Here is an 18282-nt window from a genome sequence, read left to right as displayed (position 1 = left end):
GGATCGCTATTTTGAGAATTCTTTTTTTTTTTTGTTTGACTCAGTGCTAGACACTGCAAACTTAACTACGCTACTGCTTCAAGTGTTTGATAGAGAGATATGAGTTTCAGTAGAGCATCAAATTTTCTCTAGCCTCAAGAGCGAAAAGAAATAACTGCACCATTAAAAGGAAATGTACTTCCAATGTTCTGGTCAGCAAAACAAATGCCCAGCTGGTGTGAAAATTCGAATTACAAATACCTCATTAAACATTCATGCTCAAAACGTTATTGCTCTATAGTGCATTAATGCTTTCATTGCTACTCAGTGAAATCATGCATCATGTTCAATTTAACCTAATGGATTTGTTCTTTTCCAGCAGAAAAGGGTTACTCGGCTTAATAAAAGGTAGGTATATATATTTTCTCGTACACAAGCTAGAAAAAAATAAACATTCTCATAATCATAATCATCTATGGCACTCACGTCTCAACAAGCTATTCAACGCGAACAACAAACAGCAACAACTCAGTTTCTCTCGAAAAGCACCGGAAAAGGTTGCTCTTCGCTCGGCTGCAACCAGTTTTCCTTCGAGTAAGCGCAGTTCTCCGTTTCGATCACGTGGAACGTGTACGCATGCCGGCTCCGGTCCGAGCGGTTCGCATCGCTTCGGTGCACCGCCTGGCTGTGGATCAGCACCAGTGAGCCCGCCTTGACCGGGACGGGGACAAAATTAGACTGCGGGTACAGTGGCGCCGGTCGGTCGTATATCAACAGGTCGCTCGATGTTTTATCTGGATTACGGATGTACCTGAAAGTTTTCGGAGCAAATGTTTTAGCGTTTGTGCAGGTGAAATATTTTACCCATTTAAACATACCTCCTGTGGACACCACTTTTGTGTGAACCTTTGATGAAGTGTAGACAGCCATTTTGGGTGGTTGCGTCTTCCAGCGGGATCCAGAAGCCTATAGTTGAGCTCGGTTCCGAATACAGGTAGGTCGCATCCTGATGGGATTTTACTTCTCCACCAACTCCGGGGTTCTTGAAAATGTACATACTCTGCGCTACGGCTGGTTTTTGGAAGCCCAGCTGCCAGCATACTTCCTTGACCCGGTTCGAGAAGGTAACTTTCGAAAATGTCGGATGCTCGGTATGAAGCGCATGTCCAACTTTGTTCAGGGCTACTGATGGATCAACTAGCAGCTCCCCATTTTCATCGACAGCTCCTTCCTCGAAAAAGTACCGAACTTTGTCACCACTCTCGATGAAGTATCGATCCTTGCTCTGAGTCGCTTTGGCGTTGATGGTACTAAAAACCCGTCGATCCTCCTTTGGAGCATCTTTATGCAGGTTTTGTCCAGCTTCAAGAAGCTCCGTAACCTCGTCGGCAGTCAGAAAATCATCGATGACGGCGTAGCCGTCCTCTACAATCTGCAAGAAAAATGAAACCGAGATTAGTGATAGTGCTGACCCAACATTCTTGTCGTGTGTGTCATTTCAAGTTCAGGGGGCAATGACGTATCATTCCGCGAATTTCTCTTCCCTCTCGGTCTGCCATTGATCATCTTAGTTGTAAAGAAAAAGATGAAAATACGAGCATGAAACATCGCTTTGTTTGTATCAAGCTGATACAAACAACAAACAATCATTCATTGCCAGTCCGGCTGACGGGCCGCTCTGCAGCAGAGATGACAAATTTCCCCGGCTTTTCCGTTTTCACTATGCAATTTTTGCTCGCGCAGCGTGATTTGCTCTCATGCAACGAACGATCTTTGCCTGTAAAAGGCGCACATGATCGCTGCTAGTAGTACCCGCTATTTTTAACCGGATTCGCTCTGCGTCGCGTGTATCCGATGAGAAGTGGCGCATTTTTGCCGGTTGCATCATTTGAACGAAAATATCGCTGGTTCAGCTGAGGTGTGCTCCGGGCTAGGTACACACGAACTGAAGTTTTCTTATTTGTGTCGCAAATATCACAATGGATTTAGTATAATTAAATTTTACATCTTCCTACATCTTCCAATCGAAACAGCGGACATAAATTCATATATGACTTTATTTCAGCTCGGTATAAAACGGACATTTTCACCGCCACTAAGTGCGGAATCTTGTGTGTTGGCCATTAATCAAACGCCCACCGTCATCCGGCTTTTAGCTGATATTTAACGCACAAACGTTTCGGTCATACAAGTGACTCCACGATTTGTCCGATCAAACAACCAAAAAAACATCGGTCAGATTTTCCAAGCCGAATCACCGGATCACACCGAGAGTGCCGTTAGTTTTATCATACGCTTTAGTTTTCGCAAATGCATATGCAAAGGTATAGAGATAGTTCATAAAATTTTTAGATTTTTTTTGATATCCTCTACTTTAGTTAAGATTGAAGGTTAGGATTTTTTTAATATATGCCTCCTGTTGGAATAATTATTGAGAGAATTTAATAAAAGGCAAACCAACTTTTAAATTAAAATTTTAAAATATTGTAACTTCGAATGTATTATTGGCTGGTCTATTTTTATTCTCGTCATACTTAGATTTTCTTCGTTACGTAGGAATGCGAAAAGAAATTCACAAAAAATAGGTTATAAGTATCGTTCCGATTTTGAGTTGTTCCAGTCTTGAAATCAACTGGCTTACATTGCGGTATGACTACCACACTTTTCACAACGTGTAAAATAATGAAAATCAGAATACGAGACGACGGTACAAAGTAAAGAATAGCAAACAAACCACGACCGTGGAAAAGGCTCAAAAAGAGATGTTCGCTGTGTGGTCCTGTTTTAGGTATTTCAGAGCAAATGAAAGTCACCGAAACTGAATAATTTAGTGTGATTCAATAGTTATTTGAGTATGGATTGTGGCAGGAAAATAATCAACAAAATTTATACTGATAGTACAACTACCACAAAAACATAATGTGAACGATAACTGAAACACTTGTCAAAAATATATTAGCAGTAGAAGCGCTTAAAACTGAACTACAGGGTTTTTGAAATGGTGACGTTGGACTAAGCAGTGTAATTGGAGTGCTTCTTGGTTACAAAGTTACAGTTACACTTTTCGATATTGTACCTATCGTGGTTGTTAATTGAGCACCAGAGTACAGTTTATTTCGTGAAATCTCATTGCAATAATTTCATGATGATCAATTTCAGAAATATTACGAAATATATCATCAGTTAATTTCAAGACTGGAACATTAAAAATATTACAGATTTATGTTATTGATGAAAAAAGTGGCTAAACACTGTTAAGTTTCATCTTTTAGAGTCGCTCTATGCAACCATATAGAAGGCTCTAAAAAAATTCGCTATGTGGAACTGTTCTCCATTCGTAGCGTGGACGATCTAATGACGAGCGTCAAGCATCAAATGCATGATAGATAGGAAGCAATAGCTACGTTTTAATTCTGCTTACAGTTTTGAGCGTGCTTTACTGTTACCTGTACTGTACCAGCATGTTTTCTTTCAAGACAACAGTTTTCACAACATTTTCACAGCAGATCATGAAATCGTCTACAGTCCTTTTTAGATTTTATCAACAGTCGTTTTTGTTCGTTTCGTCCTTTTAAGGCTTTGTTATTGCTGGATAACCGTATTGCCCATCACTGTCGCGGTAAGTTGGTAACAGACGATGGGTTGATTGAGGCTCTTTTCTTTCCTGCTGACGCAACATCTATTGCCCAGCCTATTGATCAAGGCGTAATACAAAACATCATATTATCATACAGAGGAAAGTTGAAGCTACATAACTTGACCTTTTGTTTGATACTTAGGTTCAGACGTTGCCGTAGTTATGAGCGAACATGTGAACATAAAGGATGCTATATTTTGGTTATACAAATTTTGGAGGCGATCGATTCATGACAAAGATGACCTCCCTTTGATTGAATGACTGAATTATTAGACTGTCACAGAAGATATTCCCGTAAATACGAAGAAGAACGGCTCTGCAATAGCCGTCAGCAATCAGTGGTAATGGTAAAACCTACAAACATATCTATATATTTTGAAAGCCTAATTTTTCACCTTTCTAAAGTGGCTAAAATATAAAAAGCCAATAGAAGAGTGACCGAGTTAAAAATAATAATGTGAGATAACGTCCAAAAATGGGGTCTTGACCATAACTTCAAATTTTAAGGGTATTTGAAAAAGTTAAAGTATGGACACAAGTAACGCTCAGTAGGTCTCATCAGTAGTTCTTGTATTTTTCTTGCATTCGTAGTATCGTGGAATATTTTTTTAAAAAATGAATAACTCAGCCAACATCAATAAATTTTCACAAAACCACTTCTGTTTGATACGTTATTGAATATACTTTTGAAACGTTAGTATATTTGTAGAACTTTTCCTAGAAAAATAAGTGTTAAATTTTAGGTTAAAAATTGCGTAGAAAATGTAAACAATTAAGTTTAAAATCACTCAACGTTTTAATGCAACTAGTACAGATCTGTATATATTTTGAAAGCACTGTCTTTCACCTTTCTAAAATTGCTAAAACATTGCAAAACGGGTGAAAAATGACCGAGTTAAAAATGTCATAGGGCTGTAGAATAAACTTTTTACCGCATCCACATTATAAATGCGCGTGATGCACGCAAAAGTTCGAGACTTAGGAATTATTGCATTTTTCCAATTCGCACAAGCGTTGATATAATTCCTTTCTAGTATTGTGTGCACAACACAATAGTTATCCAGCACAAATGACAAGTCCGAAGCAGATTGAAAAGTTTTTTGAATCTTGCACCAATAGATGTACAAACAAGTAAAACGATACTGGAGAGCATTTGTTATTTCATTGATTTTCATTGACCAAAACACGAGAAAAGCATGAAGAATAATAAAATTCGAAAGCTTTTCGAACTGGCATCGCTTTTAGACCCCTAGATTTTTAGACCTCTATAATTTTGGACCTCTACACTTCAGGACTTCTAAATTTTTAGGTGTCTAGACTTGAAAACCTCTTGACTCCTAGACTTCTAGGCGTTTAAACCACTAAACTTTGAGATCTCTACACTTTAAAACCTCTAAACTTTTAGACTCCTAGAATATTTGACCTCTAGAATATTGAACCTCTAAATCTTTAGACTGCTAGATTCTCTTGGTTTCTAGATCTCTAGATTCCAAGACCTTGAGATCTCTAAACTCGAATATTTCTAGACTTTAGACCACTAGACTTGTAGATCTCTAGACTTAAAGACATCTAAATTTTAAGATCTTCTAACTTTTTGACTCCTTAACTTCAAGATCTCTATATTTTGAGACCTCTGAATATTTAGATCCCCGAAGTTTCAGACCTTTAGATTTTAGATTTTTTTAGGCCTTTCAGCAATTAGAATTCTAGAGTTTTGTGCTTTATATTCTCGATCTCTAAACTATAAGACCCATAAACTTTTAAACTTCTAGATGCTCAGAGCTCTGGACTTTTAGACCTCTATGCTTTTAAATCTCAAAACTTGAAGTACTCCAATTTCTTAGAATTCTTGACTTTTAGACCTCTAGTCTCTTGAATCTCTAGACTTATAGACCCTTTTACACAAAAAAATAAACTTCCCACCTGCTGGACTATATTTTTCGTAAATTTCTAATTAACTATTCCCCCAGTTAGAACATTTTTCAATCGTCAGCTTCACATTTACGCTTGAAAAAGAAATAAATTCTAAACTCTTAAAACTAATCAACTAAATGCACAATTGGAACAAACTGTACTGCATATTGAAGATCAATCTGCGCTCTAACAATACTGAATAGTTTCATCGTGCAAATTGTCAAGTATAACTGTTATACTCAAATCAAAGTTTGAATTCAGGTGATGCCATATGGCATCACCCGCCAGAACTGGTAAAACTGAGATTTTTGTCCTTTGAACTTTTGGACCTCTACGCTCGTAAGCTTCTTGACTTTCAGATTTATAAATTTCTTAGAACTCTAGACCTTAAAACCTCTAGGCTTTTAGACTCCTAAACTCTAAGAACTTCTAACTTTCAAATCTCTAGATTTCTTAACTTCTAGGCTTTTGGACCTCTGAACTTAAGACCTCTAAATTTTTAGACCTCCATATTTTTGAACTTCTAGATTTTAAGACTTTTGATTTTTAGACTTCTGGACTTTTAGACCTCTAAGCACTTAGATTCATAGGATTGAAGATGTCTAGACTTTAAGACCCCAATTTTGAGACTTGTAGAGCTATAAACTTTTAGCCCCCCAGGTTCTTAGATCCCTAGACATTGAGATCTTCCAGCTCCTAAACTTTCAGTGTTTTAAACCCCTCAACTTATAGTTTCCTAGACTTTTAATGTTGTAAATTTTTAGACATTTAGGTTCTCAAATCTCTAGACCTTAAGACCTCCAAACTCTCAATCTTCTGGACTTTTTGCCTTCTCGGCTTCCGGATCTCTAGACTTTAAAACCTCTGGACTTTTTTAGTTCTGGACTTTTGGAAATCTCAAATTTCGAATTTCTAGACTTTTAGATCTCTAGACTTCTAATCTCTTAGACTTCTAAACTTTTAGACCTCTAGGCTTTTAAATCTCTGAACTTATAGATTTTTTTAGATCCCTAGACTATTGAACCCCTAGACTTTCCGACCTTTGAATTTTTAGAACTCTACACGCGTAAGCGTTTCGACTTTTAGATTTTTAGGCTTTTTAGATCTCTAAACTTTAAGACCTCTAGGCTTTTAGACTCCTAAACTCTATGACATCCAAACTTTAAAATTTCTAGACATCTAAGTCTCTAGATTTTTGGACCTCTATACTTTTGGACCTCTAGATTTTAAGACATTTGAATTTTCAGACCTCTAGACTTTCAAAACTATGGGGCTTTAGATTTCTAGACTTGAAGATCTTCAGACTTTTGACCTCTTATGTTTTAGACTTCTAGACTTTTAGAGCGTAAACTTTTAGCCCCCTAGGGTTTTAGATCTATTAACTTTGAGATCTTTGAGCTACCAGATTTTCAGACTTTTAAACCTCTCAACTAATAGTTTTCCAGACTTTTAGAGCTGTAAATTCGTGAACCTTTAGGTTTTCAGATCTCTAGACTTCTAAGCTTCTGACTTTTTGTCCTCTCGGCTTTTAGATCTTTAGACGTTTTAACTCCTAGACTCTTAGAAATCTAAATTTTTGGATCTAGACTCTTACACCTCTATGCTTTTGAATCTCTAGACTTGCAGTCCTTTTACCCCTTACAATTCTAGACTTTTCGATTTCTCTAGGCTTTTAAATCTCTTGACTTATAAGCCCCTACATCTTTAGATCTCTAGACTACTAAACCACCAGACTTTCCGACCTTTAAACTTTTAGACCTCTGCACGCGTTAGCATCTAGACTTTTAGATTTTCAGGATTTTTAGATCTCTAAACTCCAAGTTTTTAAGGGCTTTGGACTAAATCTTAAGAGCTCATAACTTTCAAATCTCTATACTTTTGGAATTCTAGACTTCCAGACCTATAGGACTTCAGATCTCTAGACTTGAAGACCTTTTAACTTTTGATCTCTAATATTTTAGACTTCTAGACTTTTAAAGCTGTAAATCTCCAGATTCTAAGATCTTCATGCTCCTAAACTTTCAGACTTTAAGACCTCTCAACTTTTCAAGACCTCTAGACTTTTAGATCTCTAGACCTTAGGCCTATGGACTTTTAGACCTTTAAACTTTTAGACCTCTATACTTCAGGACCTTTCGACATCTAGAGTATTAGAGATTTTGTCCTTTAGTTTCTAAGATTTCTATACATTAGAACCTTTAAACTTTTAGACTGCAAAACTTTTGGAATTCTATGCTTGTAGATCTCTAGATTTGAAGTCTTCTCAACTCAAGACTTCTAGAGTTTATGACCTCTAAACTCCTCCTTCCTATACGCACTCGACTGCTCCATCACAAAAAAGTACAAAACCCAAAACGTAAACAAAGGTACCACTAGCTGTCTGAAACGTGAGGTAATATAGATTCGGTGAGATAGTCTATAGGCAACTCTTTTCACTCAAACATAGCGAGAGGTCTATACTTTCGCCTACTTTGATTTGTTTTGACATTTCGTAAACAGTGCTTAAAACTTCGATGAAGAAAAAAGAAGAACGGATCTTGTACAGCCGTATCGGAAGTCCTCGACCCTTGATACGTGAACTCGACAAAAAGCTTAGTTTGCCCATAACCACAGTCCACAATGTGTTGAAAATGTTTTCTGATCGTTTGAGTGTCGGTAGGAAATTAAAAAGTAACGAAAATATTGATCGTGCGTATAGTTCTATGGACAGAAAGAAGACTTGAAACTTCCAGAATTGGCTTATAACACTGCAATAGCCAGAAATGATATCGAAGAGTATTTCAGGAAGAAAAAAATTGCTAAATTTTCCAAGAAAAAATATTTTGTTTGGCAAGCAGTTTGTAGCTGTTGCAGAAAATGTCATTTTTGATCCTCACAGGCACGATCAACAAGGTAATTTACCAGAAGTAGTGTCTACAGAAACGATTGCTACATTTCTTCAAGACCCTTGATGTTGATACTTTGTTTAGGCCTGATTTGCCATCAGGTCACTATGCTAATACCGTGATTGAGCAGTACAAAACCTGTAATTTCAATACACTAAAGTCGCTTTTTACGCGGGGGATACGTGCCGCGTAAAAAACCGCGTAAATTCCGGAATCCGCGTAAATTCCAGAATCCGCGTAAAAAACGCGTGAATTCCGGAATCCGCGTAAAAAAAACCGCGTAAAAACAAAAACGCGTAAAAAGCGACCTTAGTGTATTGTAATAAAAACCGCCATTCCCACCAACTGTCCGCAGTTGCGCCCAATCGAAAGATATTGGGCTCTGGTGAAGAGGACGCTTGGCGGAAAGAAGCAGAATTTTCAAGATAACCAACATTTTCATCAAATCTGGACCAGAACTGCCAGCAAGATCACCAAGGAGACTGTACATCAATGGTGAAAAAATTATGTTTTCAACCCGTGAATTTTTATAGTTATAAAATAAATAGTCATGTAAGAAGTACAATGCTTTGTGAGTGTTTTATGACATTGTCATGCAAGTTCAGATCTACCAATTTGGGCAATAAAACATTACGGATCATGGATCGATATCATTCGCCGTTGCGGTAACATTTCGTCCAAGGTCGTCTTTAAAGAAAAATTACCCAATGGTCCCAGCAGCCCATAAACCACATCAAATTGCTGTTTTGTTCAATTGTTCAATAAATGAAAATTTCGTAATAACACCCCTAATAGTGGTATCACTAAATCAATTATGATGACCATCAAAGGGCCATAACTGGCGAAACACATTTCATACTGAGCACGAATTTTGATAATAAAATTTAACGCTTAGAAAGTCACTGAACATACAGAAAAATTGCCGACTTGGAAAAAAAAATTCCTATAGAAAGTGAGCTCTTAATTGGTTGATAGCTGCGAAACTGAACCCTTTGATCAAATGCAGCAATGCTCCTAACGTTGTGACCTCTTGCTTCCAAAGCCCAATCACTTGGAACGATGACATTTACTCTGTTGCGTTAGGGAAGTCGTGTGTTAAATTTATGTGGTTGATTCGATCTTGAAAATGTTCTAGGTAGTACGATGCAGGAACTAAACAATGTCAATTGTCCTCTAACCTTCGCAGATTTGGAAATATTTTTCGTTTTGTTCTCATGCACGGTGATAAAAATCGAACAAATAGAACTTAAACTGTACTGATCAGATTCCAATAAACCTTGAGGTTAATTGAAAACCTTTCATTTCGATTATCGTTGAATGAACGTCAAATAGTTACGATCAAAGATAGGACATAGCAAAAGGAAGCTTGAACTACTCATACGTGACTGATTTTCAGACGAAAAAAATAACAAATAGCAGCGGCAACCGTTTTCTTCCTTGTGGCACATCATAGACATCACAAAATCGATTGGAATTGTTATTCTGTGGTTTTTTTTCTCTATGCACTTGAGTTTAATTTATTATAATTTGTAACCTTATGGAGATAGCTTTGAAAACTCGCAAACCTTACAAAAAGATAACATAATACATGTATAAATGTATTTTAATAGTAAGCCCTGTTGCTCACCTCTAAAATGCAATTACCGCCAGTTTTCCAAAGTTTCAGAAAGAGCCACAGCAATTTGTAAAACTGCGTGATAGTGCCAAAATTTCGTTCCGCATGGTACTTGAATAACTTCACAAGGATCTTTTCGGCCTTTTTAGATTTAATCAAACCTCGCCCTCTCACTGGCACCGAGCCGGAAATATTGTGATTTCGCTCTGTATGGAAGCACGTTACAACCGAGTGAATAATTGCAGGAATTTTATGGCAACCCGCCGCTTATCTGATGCCAATTTAAAATTACAATACGCTGACTGATGGCGTCAAACACTCGGCCGGCTGGCTTACAGCGCTGAGTTTAATCTACGGGGCCGTTCGTTTATACATACATGGGTTGCGGTGGTTGCACAAAGTCTGACCTCCACTGTAGATAAAGCGGTTTCCTTGTAGGGAAACCTGCTGCCTACTGAGCGCATCAACACGGCGGCGGTGGTTCAGCAGCAATTTAAGAGATCGGCCCCAATCACGGTGCACGGGCTCTAGCTATTTATCTGATGAAAGTTCGTATTCATAAATTTGGCTGCCGCTGTGTGAGCTCATTGAATATCGTCCGAAACTGTGAAGATTTCGTTGCAAATGCGTATGTATGAAATTGGGCTGGCTATTTGACCCAGAATTTATCTATCTTCCAATCGGTATCCAATGGCTCGATTTTCTTCTATTTCCGTTTTCATTAGTATACAATATCCCCTTAACATTTTTATTATTTGCTTTAAGCTCGATTCCAGCTCCAGTTGCACCCGACGTTCTTTAGGTCGTTAATTTCGACCAAATGAAGTGCTGACATAGTGCACTCATGCGTCCACTCAAGCAAAGCCGTGTTCGGTAACGAATCCAAATAGACCAATACTCAAAATGAGGTTGACCTTGGCTGCTCACTCTCACGAATATCCGCTGCGCATTGCGATCGAGCAACGCAATTAGAATTCACGCTGACAGGTAGCCTCCCAGAAGATTCAAGGTGTGCAAAATTTTCCCATCAAGCCGGGTTGAAATGAATATTCTCCTAGAGGCAAAAAACACGATAGTTCTAAGAATAGATCACCAACAACTACATCTAACCATTCACTATATAAACCTGCAGCTGCTTCTTGGAAAAGTAGAAGGAAATGTTCTCTCACCCACTAAAATTTGCGTCTGCTGATTTCCATCACACTTCGGACAGTTTACCGAAAGTCCGAGTGGGTGATTATTATTAACACAAGCAACGGTCAAGCGTGCGTAATCGTTGAGCGTTTCCTAAATTGCACATCCATGAGGGCAGTCGGCCAAAAATACACACCGAAATCTATCCCAGCTTACCTGATCGATGAGCAGGTTCCGCATGCTCGCTTTCAACGGTGGGAAGCTTCTAATACAAAACAAAGGAAATGGCCTCGATCAGCAGACGGCCGGCGCTATCGCAGCACCCAAAGTAAACACACCGTCGATAATGGCTCACTTATCGGTCGCACTTGAACTTTCTACGTCTTTCTTATCTCGAGTACTCGAGAGAGCAGCGATTAGTTACGAACGGTTTGTTGGTAACTAGAGAGAAACACACGGAACGAACCTCACGTTGTGAGCACTATTCGCAAACTGATCCCGTTTGGTGATCAGCGATCGTTAATATAGGATCGCACCGCGTGCACGCGGGGTACTCATCCGTGAGAGTGAGTTTCTGTTGATGCAGTGTGTGTACATCGACGGCAAAAAGTGGTCAAAATTGGCAAATGTAAGACTCTTTTTCTAGTTTCCATGATTTTTTTCTGGTAGGCTTGCCTTCTGTATATATTTAGTCGAATTTTTCTGTGATTGGCATATCTGCTTAAAATACTTTATGATGATTGTGGAACACTCGTGGCTCTCTCTTTCATTCTCCTTCGTGGTAACAACTCTCTCGAGCTCTCAACACTTTTCTGGTTGCTTTTCTTCTTCCTCAACCGTGAGACACCAAACGGTGAGTATATGTTTGTTTATGTTTTCAACGGTGAGTTCTCAGCTCGTGAAAATTAACGACCAAGATTTTTTCTCACCAAACTTAACATGTACGCGAATAAACGCATTTGCAGTGCCGTTAATTTTCATGCGTAATTACTCTTTTTCTCGAAGGTTAGTACGAATCTTATCCCAGCAGAGAGGAGTAGCAAGCCTCGAAAACGCACTCAAGTGGTGATTAAGTCAGTGCTTGCCGGCTGGACTGGCCGTTTTAATTAGGTGGATATTTAAGTTTGATACAACGTCGATTAAAGCGTTTCGTATCGGTGCCCAAAGCGCTACTGAACGAATCCGGCTGACGTTTGGCTAAAGTGTGATGTTTATCAATTTAATCACCTTGTTATGTTTGCTGTGCTCTCAATATTTTGCACCGAGTGAGATTGGAAGAAGGATGGAGATGAATGAAATGAAGGGAATACAACGAATAACAAAACTTTGAATTTTTTCTAATAATTTTTCGAAAACAGTACATTTCATCTGATAAAAAATGACACTTTTTGCATAATATTGCCGAATAGTAAAAAATGGAAAAAGTTAAGCATTCCACAAAAAAGTACATGTTTTTTCTTCACACTGCTCACTGTTCTTAAAATACAAAAGTAGTATCAATAACTTTGCCGAAAACGTCACACCAACCAAACAAACCGTTCCGGGTCTAAAAATATTTGTTATCATCAATACGAGGGTTTTATAAATCCTTTCCACAAATAAGTCGTAACTCAAAACAAAGTGACATCTTTGGCCCATGAGAACATCTGTGCAAAGTTTTAGTAAAATGGTGCATCGAAAATGGTAGATTAAAATGGTTACCCATTTTATGGTGGAATTGAACTATTATAAGCACAACAAAATAAAAACACCAATTGGGTTCCCCTAGTGAATGCAGAAGTGCGTCAAAAGAACGCACAGTAATTGCCACTGGGTTCGTCAAATCTCATTATTCAATTCTCTCTTCTCATATCTCTCTAATGTCTTACAGGTATGTCACTTATCATAATTATATTGCTCTCCAATATTGTTGGAATACCCGCTTCTATCTATTTTATCAACAGTCGTTTTCATCACTGCTCGCCAAATTCATGCTCGATTTTCTCACGCTTTTTCTCGCTTTTAAAAGGCTTTTTCAAAAAAAAAATCTATGTCAAGAATAATGTATTTCCAGTTGTAGAGAATGTGTTTGAATAATTTTCACTTGTGCCTTGTTTCCCTAGTGCATGTGTATAGTTTCATGAACTCAATACCATTGCTCATTAGGGTGGGACAAAAAATAAATGTTAGCTCCCATGCACTTTTCGTGTTCCTTATGGGTCCCATAACAACTGTGTAACTTTTCAGATCGATCGGTGAAACGCCCGATTTGCGCCCGATTTTTAAAGTTTCCATACGATTTTATATGGGAAAATTCACTTTTTCAAAACTTATTCTCTAGAAATTCCCAGTTGGGTCCTAAAAATATATCGATACATGACGTTTGTAGGAAATTTTCCTGGAAAAAACTCTTCTGAAGACCGTAAGGCGCTACGATGCTTGTAGAAACATCTATTCACCCCAAATTGATTGAATGTCTGACGGACGGCTCACAATTGAAATTTTCCAGCAACACTGCTACAGCATGCTGCTATTGCAGACTTGCTTATGAGAAATAATTCCGCGTGGAATTAATTTTCAAAGTGTGATTTTTGTTCATCGTATCTTCGGGGAAGCCTCCAAGATAAATTTGAGCGATATCATTTCTCATCACATGGTTGAATTTGCAACAGCAGCATGCTGCAGCAGTATTGCTAGTAAAATTCAATGGTGAGTCGTCCGTCAGACATTCAATCAGTTTGGGGTGAATAGCTGTTTCTACAAGCATCATAGCGCCTTACGGTCTTCAGAAGAGTTTTTTCCAAGAAAATTTCCTACAAATATCATGTATCGATATATTTTTAGGCCCCAACTGGGAATTTCTAGAGAATAAGTTTTGAAAAAGTGAATTTTCCCATATAAAATCGTATGGAAACTTTTAAAATCGGGCGTTTCACCGATCGATCTGAAAAGTTACACAGTTGTTATAGGATCCATAAGGAACACGAAAAGTGCATGGGAGCGAAAAAATAACACCATCGCTTTTTTCCAATATAACCGTGTCCCAGTCTATTGCTCATTATCCTGGATAGGCCAAAAATTATCAAATGAAACTGAACATTGTTTATATTAATTGAAACATTCAAAACTGAAAAATGATCTTTTTTTTCATTGAAAAAATCAGAATCTTACCAGAAAATAAAATTAACTAATTTTTTTCTAACCGGGCCCAGTCTTGTCAACCAACTGACCCGTTTTATACTAGTTGTTTAAAATTGTTAATCCCATAAACCAAGATGTTTCAAGAATGTTTAACTTCCAGATACTTATTAATGAGGATCACGTAGTGCTTGGATGAATCGTTCATTTTTTACGATCGAATGGTTTTACGATTGTTTCATACCTGCAGTCAAACAGTTTTTGGTGACAATGGGTCTACCTCCGAAGGCTTTGCTGTTGCTGGATAATTGTAGTGTTCATCATTGTCGAGATAAGTTATTATCAGACGATTGGTTGATTGGGGCTATTTGCTTTTCTGCTAACGTGACGTTTATTGCCAAGCCTATGGATCAAGGTGTCATACAAAACATCAAGTTGGAACTACACACCTTGACCCAAGCTGAACAAAATGTGTTGTGACGACGAAGTTCTGGTTATACGAATCTTGGGAAGGTGGGTGATAAGAGTATCAGAGGTTCTTGAAAGAAACATGTGGTCATTGAAGGCGATCGATTCATTGACAAATATCAGAAAATATCAAATATCAGAAGATCCAAGCGACGAATCTACAAATAATATTGACGAGGCTACTGTCAGCGTAGTGTCAGTGTAGTGTCTAGTGCCGTCTGAAGGTGGCTCGACATTCTTGCGTCACATTTTCCACGAATGATGAGGGCGATATCATCGACATAGCCCAGCTGGGTTAGCTTGTTTAGTAACACATTGACCACCAAGGACCGAAGCAAGAGAGGATTCCCCCTTGTAGGCAGCCTTTCGTCGCTGTGACCGTGATCGAAGCATCTCCTAATGTAGTTGTGATTTCTCTGCTCGAGAACATATTCTGAATCCAGCTCATTGTAGTGTTGTCAACTCTTCGTTTCAGAAGAGCTGCTTTGATTGAAGCATGGGATGTATTGTCGAAAGTGCCTTCAATATCAAGAAATACGCATAGCACCGTATCTTAAAACTTCAGCGACTTTTCGATAAGAGTAACTATGCCATGAAGAGAAGTTTCCGTCGAATCACCAGGTTGGTGAGCGTGCTGATCTTTATGTAGTGGTGAGATTTTGAGGAATTCATTGCGTATATAGTTATCTGCAATTTTTTCCATCAGCTTCAGGAGTGTGGATGTGAGGCTTATAGGCCTGAAGGTTTTAGGTAATGTTTTGTCTTTTTTCCCTACTTTCGGTATGAAGATCAACTTGACTTTCCGCCAGCTAACTGGAATATGACCCGGGGTGAAGCTTGTACAGCACAGAAGTATTAGTTCGGGCATTATGACACTATTTGATCTGATTTTTGTACAAAGATGGGTAGAATGCCATCTGGTCCAGGAGACTTCATGGGTTGAAAGGAGTTTCATACCCAATTGATTGAAGCCTCTGTGTACAGCCTTCGAGAGAGCAGAATCGAGTCGTTGGGCGCTGTACGCCTTGCCCTCGGACGCTACTGCTCCGGTGTCTGCTGTTCGTTTATTTTTGTTAAGGAAGGGGCGTGTTCATAAGAACCTGCAGTGATTCCCTAGGTGTGACGGTAAGACTACCCTCTTTTCAACTGCCCTATACCATTGGTATGGTCTACTGACATCGCTTTCTGGAGTCGTGAGGCTTCGGGCAACGTTTGAATGCTCTCGCAGAACTTGATCCTACAAATTCTTTTTGCCTTGCGTAACTCAGCGTTGTACATAGTGAGTGACGTTCTGTACTCATCCCAATTGGATGTGCTTTTTGCCCTGTGAACAAACGCCTGGCCACCAAGGCACGTTGCGACACATAAACCTTTTCTTTAAAGGATAGCTGGCCATATTGGCATTAGTGATCCTATGTTCAAGATCACGTGCGGCCGTATTAAGTTAAGCGGGAGTGCGTATGTTGATTGAGCAGGGTGACCGGAAGTTGACTAAGTGATCCTTTTTTTTACTTTTTTACTTTTCAAAGATTAACTTCAATGTCAAAAACGATATGTCGGTGATCTGACAAGCTTGGTTCGTCAGAGACATGCCAGTTTTTGACTTTCTTAGTGATGTTTGCGCTGCAGAGAATGAAGTCGAAAACCTCGTCTCTTATGACGTTTGTTAAGGTGGGGCTGTTCTCTACATTGCATATATTGATCTCGTTTGAAGTACGATATTCAAGAAGGTACTCTATTATTGGTATCTGAGTTGGCCCAAATCGTATGGTGAGTGTTCTCATCGCAACCGATGATACCGATGAACCGATGAACGGCTTATTGGTTGCTTTGCGATACCTCACGAGTGCGCAGACCTCGTGATGTGGAATATCATCCAGGTCCCCGGGGAAATAAGCGCATGCGATGACTATATCCTGATTCCCGTTGAACGTCGGAACTTCCGCTATTATGGCGACGACGTCATTTGAATAAATTCTGTTATTAGAGTGAATTTAGTTACGCTGCATAACAGAATTGCAGTCCTAGAGCTAGGCTGAGTGTTAGAGTAGTTCAACCTACCATTTGAGTACGTTAAGCCTCCAATGAGCTCCTAGGAGTTTTCTGCGGAGCTTTTCACTCGATCACGGATTTGCTAATGGTCAATGGTTGAGGCGTTGAGCTATTGCTTGCCGTCTGCTGAACCTTATCTTCTGGATCTTCTGGACGTTCTACATATACCGTCCTACTCTTCGCAACAGAAGTTCCGAGACAAAAATATTACCTACAACTTTATCGAAGACGTCATCCCGATCAAACGAACCGTTTTGGCCCTGAAAATATTTGTAATCATCAATACCTTCCCAAAATAGCATTTTTCGATAGCTTCTTAAAAATGAGTCGTGTTGCAAAATATTAAACCATTAGCACAGAATGGCATCTTTCGCCTAAAGAAACGTCTATGCAGAGTTTCCGCAAATTAAAAATGACCATTTAAATGAAATATTAAAACTGGGACATTTTTTGTGGAACTGCTCAGTATTGAAAAACCTATCGCTTTGTTAGTATCACACATGCTAGTGTTGTACTCATTATTCTCACCAAACTTAAAAAAACAGTAGTGGCGTACTAGTTGTAGCATCAATCGATTATGATATATGGACATATATGGACATAGCATGTGCATCCACTTGGCCTCAGTAGACAGGTTACTACGTTGATCGCGCGATGTACGATGAATATTTTGAAACTTAACTTGGAAAATAGCTTCAATTGATGGGTTAACACTGATGTTCACCAAATTTTTTTCTTGCATCTTATAGCATTTTTTCTCAGCTTTCCAATGCTGGTCTCAGATCGAAAATCGGTAGTTGAGAACTCGGTCAAAATTGCATTTTTCTGATATAATCTAAGATGGCGGCCAAATTCAAGATGGCGGCCTAAATTCTGATCACTTCAAATGAAAGCCCTATCATTCCTCTTTACAGAAAAGTGCTACTTATAGTACTTTATATTACGAATTCTAGAGATATAGCTCAAATAATACATCAAGAATTGCTAAAATTTCAACTTTTCTGAAAACTGTTTCGCCCCTTGGTGACCAAGGGGTCAACAAATTCGATCAAACAAAAATGGCATTATCATTTTTTCTCTATTTCTAATAACTATGTGCATTTATATCAAATTTGAAAGACCTTGTGCACCTAGTGGCCTAGTTTCAGCGAGAATTGCTCATATCTCTTCTATGTTTCACAGGTACGTTACTTACTCATCATAATCACATTTTTCTCCAAAATTGTTGAAATACTTTCTATACTTTCTACAGATACCAATATCGAAAAATAGGGAGTAGAAGGTGCAAAATTTTATTCTGGCATATTTATATTAGAACACAAGATTACTGCTGAATGAGTATTTTTTACTATATCAAAATGCTCGTGCTAATAACACCGCATACCTCACACTTGATTTATAGGTAACACTTGCTATGGTTTAACGAAAATAAAACGATTTAGAAATATTTGTGCCAAAATGTCGCAGAAAACAAAACTCAA

At 38.5% G+C, this 18282-nt stretch overlaps 1 protein-coding gene across 1 annotated transcript; it reads right to left on the bottom strand.

The window, feature by feature from the left end:
* Nucleotides 1–377: 377 nt before the first annotated feature.
* On the bottom strand, nucleotides 378–11658 carry LOC129718132 (phytanoyl-CoA dioxygenase domain-containing protein 1). The gene is made up of 3 exons (XM_055668561.1): nucleotides 11381–11658; nucleotides 858–1411; nucleotides 378–790 (listed from the first exon to the last, which is right to left on the bottom strand). Exons 1-3 carry the CDS (start codon nucleotides 11402–11404, stop codon nucleotides 508–510), a joined length of 861 nt encoding a protein of 286 aa, XP_055524536.1. The 5' UTR covers nucleotides 11405–11658; the 3' UTR covers nucleotides 378–507.
* Between the last annotated feature and the right edge of the window lie 6624 nt (nucleotides 11659–18282).

The sequence above is a fragment of the Wyeomyia smithii genome, chromosome 1 (genome assembly GCF_029784165.1).
Source record: "Wyeomyia smithii strain HCP4-BCI-WySm-NY-G18 chromosome 1, ASM2978416v1, whole genome shotgun sequence".
In the NCBI taxonomy this organism is placed as follows: domain Eukaryota; kingdom Metazoa; phylum Arthropoda; class Insecta; order Diptera; family Culicidae; genus Wyeomyia; species Wyeomyia smithii.
The sequence above is the reverse complement of the archived record's forward strand: the minus strand, read 5'-3'. Positions and strand labels throughout refer to the sequence as shown.